Source organism: Bos indicus, chromosome 7 (genome assembly GCF_029378745.1).
Source record: "Bos indicus isolate NIAB-ARS_2022 breed Sahiwal x Tharparkar chromosome 7, NIAB-ARS_B.indTharparkar_mat_pri_1.0, whole genome shotgun sequence".
Lineage (NCBI taxonomy): Eukaryota > Metazoa > Chordata > Mammalia > Artiodactyla > Bovidae > Bos > Bos indicus.
In genome coordinates, this window is record NC_091766.1 from 80,199,860 (window position 1) to 80,212,272 (window position 12,413).

The 12,413-nt window shown below is 48.3% G+C and overlaps 1 protein-coding gene across 1 annotated transcript in view; it reads left to right on the top strand.

Moving 5' to 3' along the window:
• WWC1 (WW and C2 domain containing 1) overlaps positions 1 to 12,413 on the top strand; it is a 158,139-nt gene that overhangs the window by 68,295 nt on the left and 77,431 nt on the right. Inside the window, exon 2 of the mRNA XM_070793974.1 lies at positions 10,162 to 10,271. Within this exon, the coding sequence (XP_070650075.1) occupies positions 10,162 to 10,271 (110 nt within the window). The remainder of the gene's footprint in view (positions 1 to 10,161; positions 10,272 to 12,413) is intronic.

Below are 12,413 nucleotides of genomic sequence, written 5' to 3' on the forward strand. Positions count from 1 at the left end.
TGCTCTGCCTAAACTGTGTAGTCACGAAATGAGCCACAGATCAGGATCCCAGAGAAGCCTTCATGGCCATTTCCATTTCTGGAAGGACCAGCTCCTCAGGCTGCATGGCTGGGGTGAGGGTCAGAACTCAAGGAACAGGAATGGCCAGATTCCAGGGAAGGGTGGTGGTGGCCTTTGTCCTTCCGAGCTGGAAGCTCCTGGATAGACCAGCACCAGGGAGGACCCCTTGGACAGCCAGTTCTTGAGACTAGAAAGGGGCAAAGCTGGGGGTCGCTGCCCTCAGGAGCCTACATTCATAAAGGAGGAGCTCTTGTGGCTTCCCTGGCAAGGGTGAATACGGTTTGATCCCTAGTCAGGGAATAAGATCTTGCAAAAAATTTAAAAACAAATCAAAATGGAAGAGCTCTGCATGTCTGCCCAGCATCACATGCCAAGGGCTCTGCTGACTTGTTCCCAGGTACTAATTCATTCAACACTACTAGAGCCCTGTGAGGCAGATTCTCTTGACTGCTTTATTTTTGACCTATGGGGAAACAGGCTTAGAGCTGGGGAAGGAATGCCTAAGATTATATGGCTAAGGAAGATGGAACTGGGAATTCCATTTGGTTCTCTTGGCCTTTTCTATGGGGCCAGAACCTCTTTAGCCTAATTCCCAATTTGGAAATGAGAGTGGAGTTGGAAGAAGCTGGATGAGGCGGGAGCATATATACCCAGTGCTTTGTCAAGAGAATTGCCCTTCAGTGAGGAAACAAGCAAAATGAAGGGCCCATGTGCCAACCTTATCTATCCATGAATGGGAACTCCATAGTTTAATATGGGCTCTGGCCCAGCCATCATTCTCCTTTCAGTATAATAGGGCAGTACTACCAATAGCTGTTTCTTGAGGGCTGTTCAGGTGATCACTGCATCTCAAATGGAGCTAAACTCAGCACCAGGCTGACTTGATCTCTTGGTGTCATGAGTGATGCAGGCCTGAGGTTGGTCCCCAGGTTTTAGTCTCAGTCTTGCCTCTGGGTTCTTGGGTGGCTCTGGCCAAGTCTTTCTCTCTGTGCTTCAGTTTTCTCACCAATGAAACAAGGATTTGATTTGTCAGATCCCAGATATCACATTCACTTTTAGCATTCTTTACTACTCCTGCATCAGGCGCCTCGTTTGAACAGCAGTGAAAATAATGATGTGTTACTGATATTTGTTGAGCACAAACTGTGTACCAAAGTGCTGTTTCATCCATTAGCTCATCTAATCCTCAGAGAACACTGTAAGGTGGGTCTGAATGGCATTGGTATGAAGTCCAAGTGAGCCAATATATGTACAGGGCTTAGAACAATTCCAGGCACAGAATGCATGCTCCATCAGTATGTTATTATTTCTCCTGTTCTGCAAGTGTGAAAACAGCCCAAGAGAGTTTAAGTATCTTGCCCAAGGTCACAGAGCTAGAAACTGGCAGTCAAAGCCCAGAGAGTCTGGCTCGAGAGTGCTCCTAATGACTTCTCTGTGCTGTTTCTTGTTGGGCTTGCTGGGCAGAACAGTGGTAAAAAATCCTCCTGCAATGCAGGAGACACAGGAGGTTCGAGTTTGATTCCTGGGTTGGAAAGATCCCCAGGAGAAGGAAACGGCAACCCACTCCAGTATTCTTGCCTGGAAAATCCCATGGACAGGGGAGCCTGCCGGGCTAGTCCATGGGGTTGCAAAGAGTCAGACACAACTTAGCAACTGAGCACACACACAGGCTGCCTCTTGATAAGACAAGATGCAGGAGAAACACGTTAGAGAGCAGAGGGGACTGTGTGCAACGAGTGAGGGGCTGACTTCAAAAGGCATGCTAACTCCATTCTTAAAGTACAACATTACAGTAGACAAGCAAACATATCTATAGGCCAAACTTGGCCCTGCTAACCCGTAATTTGCTTCTCAGAATCTTAATCTTAAATTCCAGCAAGTGAGACGTGGAGGAATAGCACAGTCACCTCCGTGTCAGTGAGCTGGAGGGTATCTGGGCATGAGTAGGCATAGAGACATGGGGATGGAGGCGAAGGAGGGAACAGGCCCAAGGCTGGGGCGTGTGATCCCAAGAACTCAGTGGGGGTAGGGCAGAGTGAGAGCTAGATATATCAGGGGGAGGTGAGCTACTGGTTTGTTGAAGCCTGGGTTGAAGACTAGAGCGGGTAGGGGGAACAGTCTGGAACCTCCGCTCCCCATAGAATTCCAGGAATGGGAGGGAGTGTCCAGACCAAGAAAGTGGCTAGATAAACCAGCCCAACCAAAGGAGGGAAGGAAGGAAGTCTGGGGGTCGGACAACCAGAATGTCAAGACAGGTGTCTGGGGAGGAGAGGGAGGGAGGGTTTTAAGAGAAAGAGAACTTGGAAATTGCTGGTGTAAATGCTTTCTTCAGAGTACACAGTTTGAGAGCCAAAGCCAATCCAGCTGTCATCTCTTAACTTTCTCTGGTTTAATTTCCAAAAAACCAGGGAGTGTAACCAACCCCAGCTCCTCTAGGGCGGGAGGCGGTGGAATACAGTTCAGGATTTAACAGCTATTAGCACGGACAGGTGGAGAAGGCAATGGCACCCCACTCCAGTACTCTTGCCTGGAAAATCCCATGGACAGAGGAGCCTGGTGGGCTGCAGTCCATGGGGTCGCTAAGAGTCAGACATGACTGAGCGACTTCCCTTTCACTTTTCACTTTCATGCATTGGAGAAGGAAATGGCAACCCACTCCAGTGTTCTTGCCTGGAGAATCCCAGGGACGGGGGAGCCTGGTGGGCTGCCGTCTATGGGGTCGCACAGAGTTGGACACGAATGAAGCGACTTAGCAGCAGCAGCAGCAGCAGCACGGACAGGTTTTTGCCTCATCATGGAAAGGAATATAAAACTTCTCAGGGAACTCTACTCAGTGCTCTGTGGTGATCTAAATGAGAAGGAAATCCAAAAATGAGGGGATATATATATACATGTAGCTGATTCACTTTGCTGCACAGTAGAAATGAACACAGCATTATAAAGCAAATGCACTCCCCAAAAAATTAATTTTAGAAAAGGATGTAAAACCTAACTGGTAAGAAAGTGAATGTGGGTGGAGCCCTGTGTACCATGGGCTCAGCATAGCTCATTTTAACCAGGTAGTCACTCTGAGTATCCCCACTCTACAGATGAAGAAGCAGGTTCAGGCAAGTTAGGGGTTCATGCCCAACAGGATAGAGTGAGTAAGTGATGCTGCCAGCCTTGCAGCCCAGGTGGCTGACTCTAGAGCTTGTGAGTTTTAACCACCACTCATATCTCTTGAGATGAAAAATGGGGACAGCGATGATGAGAACGATGATAGCGAACATATCCAACAAACTGAAGATGAAAGATAACACAATTCTCACAGTGGAGAGGACGGAAGTCTCTGCTGTTCACGTTAACAGCCCACATTTTCTGAGGGCCTATTACATGCTAAGCCCTGTACTAAGCACTTTGTATGGGTTATCTCATTTAATTCCCACAACACCCTTATGAGATTGGGCCTTCTAAGTTTCACAGAGAAGGAAACTCCTAACAAGGTTAGGTGACATGCCTGTGGCTGTGGAAGAGGCAGGGTGTGGGTTTCACCCCAGCATCAGTTCCTCAGCCTATGTGGGTACGGCTACCCTGCCTCCTTATTAGCCCCGGAGCTGACCACCGTCCTCCGTGGACTGCTTCCTTCTTCCGGCCTCCCCTGACTATGCCCTGTCCTCTCAGTCTCTCCCTTCTCCCACCCTTTTGGTCTTTCACATGTGTACAGCAGACCTGGCATCTTATTTGTTTTAAAATTAATTCATTTTTATTTTTGGCTAAGCTGGGTCTTGGTTACTGCAAGGGCCTTTCTCTGGTTGTGGCGAGTGAGGGCTACTCTCCCGTTGCTTCTCATTGCAGTGGCTTCTTCTGTAGTGGACCAGGGCTGTAGGGCACGCAGGCTTCAATAGTTGCGGCACATGGTTCAGTACTTGCAGCTCCCTGGTTCTAGAGCACAGGATCGGTAGTTGTGGCCCATGAGCTTAGCAGCTCCGTGGCAGGCGGGATCTTCCCGGATCAGAGATTGAACCCTTGTCTCCTGCCTTGGCAAGCGGACTCTACCACTGAGCCACCAGGGAAGCCTGTGACCTAGCATCTTATTAACTATCTCTGCATCCTCTCACTGCCCACGGTTCAAAGCCTAAGGTAGCATAACCACCGTACATACTGTCACAGGGATCAGCTACTCCCTGCTTTAAGGGTAAGCTCAACTGCTTGGCCAGGCCCTCTGCTCTCGAAGGCAGAAACAAGGCTTATTCAAATGTCTGAGCTGTGGTCGTGCCTAGCATGGGACCAGGCTCTTGTGTCCATGCAATAAATTCTTGTTGTTTGGAGGATTGATGGAAAGCAGGGAGAAAGGAGGTGAGGAGAGGGTGACTCAGAGAGCCTCTCTGGGTCACCCTCTGTGGCTCAACACTAGGATGGCTCTCAAAGTCTTAACAGGGACCCCAAAGTCCTAAAAGCCCAGCATCTGCCCCTATCTATCTCTACTCCATCACTCATGACGTATGTGGCTCACATGTGGCTTTCTTTTCTGTTCCTCACACCAACATTATCCCACCCCAAAGCCTTTATACTGGCTATTCCTGATGCTTCCCACCATCTGGTCTCCCCTCCAAGATCACCTCCTCCGAGAAGCCTCCCTTGATTGCCCCAACCTACCCCACCCTTACACATAATCCCACCACCCTGTTGTATTTTTCTGAACAGCATGAATCTCTGAAATGATCTTGTGGATTCACTTTCCGGTTGGGATGTCTCCCTGCTGGGAGTGTAAGGGCAGGGTCCTTTTGTCCGCTTCTGTAGCTGGAAGTTTGTTCAGATTCCGCTGCAGTTCGTGTACTCAGCCCTCCTAACCGACTATGAGACAGTGATTACTTTCATCCCCAGATTTGTTTAAGGAATGAATGAAGGTGTTTGAACCAAATGGAATTCAAGGAAGGAAGGAGAGCTTCAAAGATTGCCCTTTTGTTCAGCCACCCCAGCCTTGCAGGTGTGGAAGTCGAGGGTCTGTGTGGCCTGGGGCTCTGCTGGAGTCCAGAGATGGCTGCATCTCCTCAGGAGTTGTGCAGTCCTGAGCTATGGGAACCATGCGTGTGAAACACCCCAGGGCGGGAAGAGCCAGCCTGGCCATTGTGCCCAGGGTTGAGAGGAGAGGTTCAGCTGAAAGTTTGGACAGTTCTTGGCATGTGGTCCTCAGGGCCCTTTAGAAAGCGATCCCGCCCAGCTGGCCCTGGCGAGAGCCCGGTCGGGGGCCAGCCTCATGCTGGCGGGCCATAAAGAGGTTACTGTGGGAAGCGTTCAGATTGCTCGGGAAGCACTAGGAACATGAAAGATATGCTACGCGTTCTTCAGGCCCAAGAGAATCACCACCCAGTGTTAGACTTGGCAGAAGGCTTTCCGCTCCTCTGAGCTGCCTCCTTAGAAAAGATGTACTGTCTGAATACTGAATGCCAGTCAGTCGTGGGGACATGGAGCTGGACAGAGGACAGGGGCCCGCGTTCCCGGACAGGTGATCCCACACAGCCTTACCTGTCTCCAAGGCAACACATCCGGGCCCCTTCTTCCAGGAGAGCCTGTTGTGAAACATTCAGGAATGTTTGTGTTCCTCCAGAGATTGGTAATTAAGAAGAGGCAGAACTGGTTCTCTCTTGGCGCCCTCCCTCACTCCCCCTCACCCCTTCAGCATTTGGGTCATTTGATTTCACGATCTGGGTTTTCAGCAGCCCAGGACTTGGAGCCTGGAGGCAGGGACTGCACCGGACAGAATGGGGGTGAATCGCGTCACCAGAGGATGGGGGCTGTGAGTTGCAGGCAGGCCCCCAAGTCCTGGCCGCATCTGAAAGCAGACATCTCTTCCCAGCTCACATTCTTGGCACTTGCCCAAGGGGAAACACTGCAGGCCAGAGAAGCACCCACAGTTTCCCAGAGGGGATTGGTTTAAACGGACAGTTCCTCTGTCTGGGATGAGGAGTGGGTGCACATGTATATATACGTGTGTGTGTGTGTGTGTGTGTATGTATTTAAATCCTTGTACAGCTAAAAATGCTTCTCTTCATCCTGATTCTCTGAATGACACGTCCCTGCACACTGAATAATTCATCCCCCTCTTGGCATTTGTTCCAGAGAAGCTTGCTGTCCAGATTTCTTGTAAGTTGTGTAGTCTTCCAATAGAAGCTTTTCTCTTTCCCATGGAAGAGCTATAGGAGTCAGGATGTCAGTCCTCTGGTTTTTTCTCCATGATCACTTTTAAGAGAAGCCCGAATATCAAACCCAAAAGCCTTCCTGTCTCCCCTGCCCCCTCTGGCTAACTTTGGGTCCTCTTGATTCCTCTTCTTTATAACTGTTGAGCACAATGTCTGCGTTCACCATAGGCGGGAATCAGCATTTCAGCTTTGGTAGGAAATCCAGTGTCAGGTACATGACTGATGCTTGTAGCTAACATTTATTTCAGGTCTGACTTCTTGATGTCCAAGGCTGGAATGAGCAGTAAAGTTCATGGTTTTCTGGAAAAGTGATGCATTTTTGGTGTTTTAGACCTGCCTCTCCTCCCCCAATCTCCAGCCTCACACAGAGAGCTCAGTGAATCCCTTGTTACGATGACTTTAGAACAATTAATTGTCTTTTCGTGAAGCAACTGTGCATTATCCAAATGTGTTGAGTAGCTTTGCACCGAGACGTAGAAAACTGAAGGTGCCAGGTAGGCTGCAGCTCAGGTGCCTTCTGCCTGCTTCCAATGTCCCCCAGCCCAGCTTTGACATCTGTATCTCAGGCATAGCTTCCAGATTATCCTGAGACTCCCTTGGTCTTGTCAGTTTTTATTAGCAAAGCTCAGATTCTGGAGTGAGGCGGTGGGGCTTCAGGTTATACCTCTGGTGTTTGCCAGCTGCAAGATGTTGGGTGTGTTTTCTCACTGGTCAAATAGAGGAAAAGCACCTGCTGCCTAGAGAAGGAACAAACTTGTTTTCTAGGCCTTGATTTACCCATCATTAACTATTTTGATTACAGTTGAGGTAGGAATATTACAGAGAAACATTTTAAAAAGATTAAAAAGAAAAAAATTAAATTGTTAAAATCCCTCTACCAAGATAGCATTTTAATGTGTATCTTTCCAGCTTCTCTTCTACAAACGTACACACATTTCAGGCAAAAATACTGTATTAAAACAATATCCTAAAGCGTTTCTTGTTCAAAAATGTCATTTTTCTCATAGTATGTTAAGAACATTCTTCCATGTTAGCAAAATATAAAATACACCATTATTTTTTGTTCTTAGATATTTATGGTCATATTCACTCATTCCACAAATATTTATTGATCACCAATCATGGGGGACATAAGATTCTATTGCTTAAATGCACCATTGATGAAATCATTTAATTCATCCCCATGGAAGATTTTTGTTTATCTTTTTTGCCTGCCCTGGGTTTTCACTCTGGCACATGGGCTTAATTGCCCCATAGCATGTGAGATCTGAGTTCCCCAACCAGGGATCAAACCCATGTCCCCTGCATTGGAAGGTGGACTTTTATCCACTGGACAACCAGGAAATTTCTTCCTCTCCTCCCCACCTCACCACCCCCCCAACCCTGGGAGGGGGGAAAGAATTTTGATCCACTCATGGATTCAGGGAGCTGTGGAGAGGGAATATATCTTTGTCTTCTTGGTTTTCTGGGTTGCAAAGTGTAAATAACAAGATTCCTATCTTCATCACCAGGCCAGTAGGTGGGGCTTCTCAGGGCTGCACCCAAGGAAAGGAATGAACCAGAAGGGTCTGACTGTGGTTGGCCCAAGCACTGCTGTTCCCTCCCCAGATGTATCTGTCCTCAGTAACAGAGTCACTTGCTGTGGAAGGGTAGGCCTGCGTGCAGAGTTTTCCTTCAGAGACCCTTTCAGTAATGTGTTAGATGAAATGATGTTGGATGAGATTTCACTGTTGGTCACTGGTCTTCATTTTCCATAAGGAAGTGGGAATAAACCATTTTTACAGGAGTTTAAGGAGGAGGAGGAACTGAGGAACATGGTCTCTTGCTTCTGAAGTCTTGGGGTGGGCAGGGCTTGCGGGGTAGCGGCGGATTGCACTGAAGACGACTTTTTAGAAACTTTATCCAGGTTGGCATAAGTGCTCCCAAATGAAGAGCCTTCTAGCCTAAAGAAATCACTTGTGTCTTCCTCATCGCTTCATTTTTTACTCTTAAGACAGTGGCTTGTAATTTTCCATGGGGCTCAGCTGAAGATGTTAACTTTCAAGAGAACCTTTTGGTTCACAGCAGGGGCTCTGAAGGCTGAGTGCCTTGCTTGAATATCATTGGTGTAGACATTGAGAGTGTTATTTCATCTCTCTCTTAGTCTCCGTTTCCCCTTCTGGGAAGTGGAGAAGAATGTTCTTTCAGCATTCATTTGCACCAGGATCTAATTGTTTTTACAATCATGACTTTATTTACCCTGACAACTTGGAGAGTTATTATCCCCACATTTTAGATGAAAATACTGAGGCTCAGAGAGGAACACTTAAGTTGCCATACTTACACAGCTAATAAGTGATGCCTACTGAATCTGTATTGGATAGGGCTTAGTCTATTTTATATCATATAGACCTCTGCCTCATCCTTGTCTCCCATAATACAGCAGTATGTTTAACAGCGCTTTGGTGCTGTCCACTCCTTCAGTCAGTAGATATGTTCTCAGTCTACCAGACCCTGGATGTATAGTGGTATGTGAACACACTAGGTCTGTCCACCAGGGGCTCTTTCATGGTTTCTTTTTTTCCCACACATTTTGCTTTTCTTTCTTTTTTAAAAATTTGTTTGGCTGTGCTGGGTCTTAGCTGCAGCAGACAGGATCTAGTTCCCTGACCAGGAATTGGACCCAGGTCCCTGGCATTGGGAGCACAGAGTCTTAGCCACTGGACCACCAGCGAAGTCTCAGCACATATTTTGTTTTCAGCTTAATTTGGGGTGGGTTTAAGAGGGAAGGAGGTTGCATGGGCTAGGAGAGTCATCTCCTATGGCTTGGAGGGAAGTTCTTGACCAGGAATCCTAGACCCCATCCCACTCATCTTTCCTTCTATTGCATTGTACCTCAGTTTGCCAGGCTGTCGAAAGAGTGTTGAAGCACAACCTTCAGTCTTTCAGAAGTGGGAGGGGGCAGGAGCAGGCAGGAGAGGGAGAATATTGTTGATCAGTTGCTAAGTTGTGTCCGACTCTTTGCAACCCCGTGGACTGCAGCACACCAGGGAGAATATTATGTGTGTGTATTTTAGGCAGATGCAGTGATGGGGAGAAACTAACCGGGCCATCCAAAGGGGCCACTCAGGCTGACTTCAATGTATCCAGATTCCCTGCTCCCTGCATGCTGGCTAAAGTGCTGGACCAAGGGCTTATGATGTTTTTGAGCCTCGATAAACCTTCGTCCATTTAGTTAGGTGGTTTGTCTATCTGACATAGTCGCCGAGACCAAGTGGTTACCACCACCTCACTCCCCATTTGGGAAGTCCCAATATGGGGACTTCGAGGGTGGTTATGGCTAAAAAATCAGTTTGGCCTGGATTGTACAGAGAAGGACAGCAGTGGGTACAGGCATTTGGGAACCAGCCCAGGAAGAAAAAAAAAAAAACATACTGCGTTTGGCCAAACTCACAGGGAGGGAACATCTGTTCTTCTCAATGCTGCAGCGAGCTAGCTTTTCAGAGGGGAAATAGGTAAGACAAACATGGACAGAGCCTGAAGGACGGCTGGGGCTGGAGTGGGCCACGTGCCCTGTGAATGGAGAAGCCAGAGAGAGATTTGAGTCTGAGTCCAGAAGCCAGGCTCGACCTTTGAGCCCTTCCCTGTGACCCCTCACTTAGAGACGTAGCAGTGAGGCCCAGAGAAGGCAGGCGACTCGCTCGGAATCCCTTCCCAGTTGGTGGCAAAGTTGGGACCAGAGCAGATTCCCTGCCTCCCTCCCAGGTGACCTTATCCTGCTGCTCCGATATGCGTTCATCTTCCCGGGGACGATGGGGCCGGGGCGCAGAGCTTCTGCATCTGGTGGGCCAGTCCAGAGGGGCAGGGAGGCTATAGGCAGCCACGAATGCAGCTCTCTGGGGACCGTAGGCTGACGGAGTCTCTTTCTGCTCTCACTCGCCAGGTACACCAAACCGCTCACCTTTGCTGACTGCATCAGTGACGAGCTGCCGCTGGGATGGGAAGAGGCGTACGATCCACAGGTCGGAGATTACTTCATAGACCACAACACCAGTAAGTCCCCTCCACCCATCCCTCCACCTCCTGGCCAGCCCCCACGTCTGGAAGAGCTACCAGCAGGGGCTTGTGAAGCCAGATTGTGTTTCGTTTCACAGAGAGTTGGATGGAGATGTCAGTGTAGATATAGATAGATAATGTATGCTCATATATAAATAACAGTTTAGAAGAGTTTTAAATAGAATCTAGAACTCTGTGTCTCACAACCCATCTCCCCAATTTTACAGAAGTAACTACTGCTAGCCATTTCTTGTGTATCTCTCCAGAAACTTCCCAGTCAAATGTGTGCATACATATATTCCTTTTTTTTTTTTTAAACATATATTGATTTCCACAGGGCTTCCCTGGTGGCTCAGATGGTAAATAATCTGCCCATAATGTAGGAGACCTGGGTTTGATCTCTGGGTTGGGAAGATCCCCTGGAGAAGGGAATGACTACCCACTCTAGTGTTCTTGCCTGGAGAATTCCATAGACAGAGGAGCCTGGCAGGCTACAGTCCATGGGGTCACAAAGAATCAAACATGACTGAGCAGCTGACACTTTCACTTCCCTTGATTTCCATGCACCATATGTAAAATAGATAGCCAGTGGGAATTTGCCATATGACTCAGGAAGCTCAAAACGGTGCTCTGTGACAACCTAGAGGACAGGGATGGTGGGGGGAGGCTCATGCATACAGATTTTTTTCACAGAAGGTAGATGTGTCCGTGTCGTCCCCAGATTATTTTTTAGCAGCCACTGCCCCTACAGCAAGTCCCCAGCAGCATACAGCATGTGTCTGTAACGGATGGTCTGAGTGATGTATGTATGTATCTCCAGCCCATCACACCAGTCAGCCCACTCTCATTTTATATCTGTGGTCCAGATATCCTGATCCAGAATGAAGGTTCCTAGTGTCTTCGTCTCTGGGACTTTGATGGAAGTATAGGTCGAGAAGGGGAGAAGCATATTGTCTGACAGGTGGAAGAACCCAGGTTGAGGTCTTCCAGGCAGGAAGAGTTGATGTGTGCTTGGGCCTCATCCATTGTGCACCTTCTTGGCCAAGACTATTCTTGTCCTCGGGAATTTGCTGCCCTATTTGTCCATGTATAATCGAGGAAAGAGGATTTTTCTGTCTCGATCTCAGCCTTCTGAACTGTGGGATTCCTCTTGTCCTTTCAGGCAAGAGGAGAATAGATTGCAGTGGCACATGTCCGAAGGTTGAGATTAAGGCGCTGACTCCTAGTAGCCCTTGTTTCCTGAGCATGCACTCTGTGCCATGTGCTGGACAAGGCACTTGATTAGGCATCATCTCATGCAATCCTCCCAACACCCCTGTGGGATGCTAGGATGATTGTGCGTGTGTGCTCAGTCATGTCCGACTCTTTGTGACCCCATGGACTATAGCGTGCCAGAAGGGAAAGAGCCTGGTTCTTCCACGGATGCGTCTGTGTGTGCATGCTAAGACATTTCAGTTGTACCCAACTCTTTGAGACCCGGCCAGGCTCCTCTGTCCATGGGATTTTCCAAGCAAGAGTACTGGAGTGGGGTGCCATTCCCTACTCTAGGGTCTCTTCCCTACCCAGGGATCGAACCTGAGTCTCCTCCATTGGCAGGCAGATTCTTGACCATTGGCGCCACCTGGGAAGCACTAGGATGATTAACTCTGTCTTATGAATGGAACTTAGAGATAGAAATTGACTGTGCAACTCTCAGAGCCAAAGCATGGCAGGGCTGGGATTTGAACTCGTCCTGGGAGTGAAGTTGGGCTTCTCCATCCACTTCCTCTTCTGGGTTTCTGTAGCACCTGGTCAAATCTCTGCTGTGCCCCTCACATTCTGTAGTATAACCATTTACCTGTCAGGGCAGGTTCCCCAGATTTTTTTGCCTGGCAAGGCACATAGTAGGTGTGCACTTGACCTTTGCTACCTAGAAAAGGTTACACGTGCATGAATGCATGGCTAAATAAATGGGTGAGTGAGCAGACTTGGCACCAAAGCAGAGGAGAGTTTCTGAGAGACAGCTAATGGCACTGATTGCATTGTTGAGGGTAGCAACGGTTTTTATTAGCACTCATGATTGCATATTGGATAATGAGACGTAAATGTGCCTAATTGAGTGTGTATGGGGAAGGAGGCTAATGCTTGGAGGGCTGCACA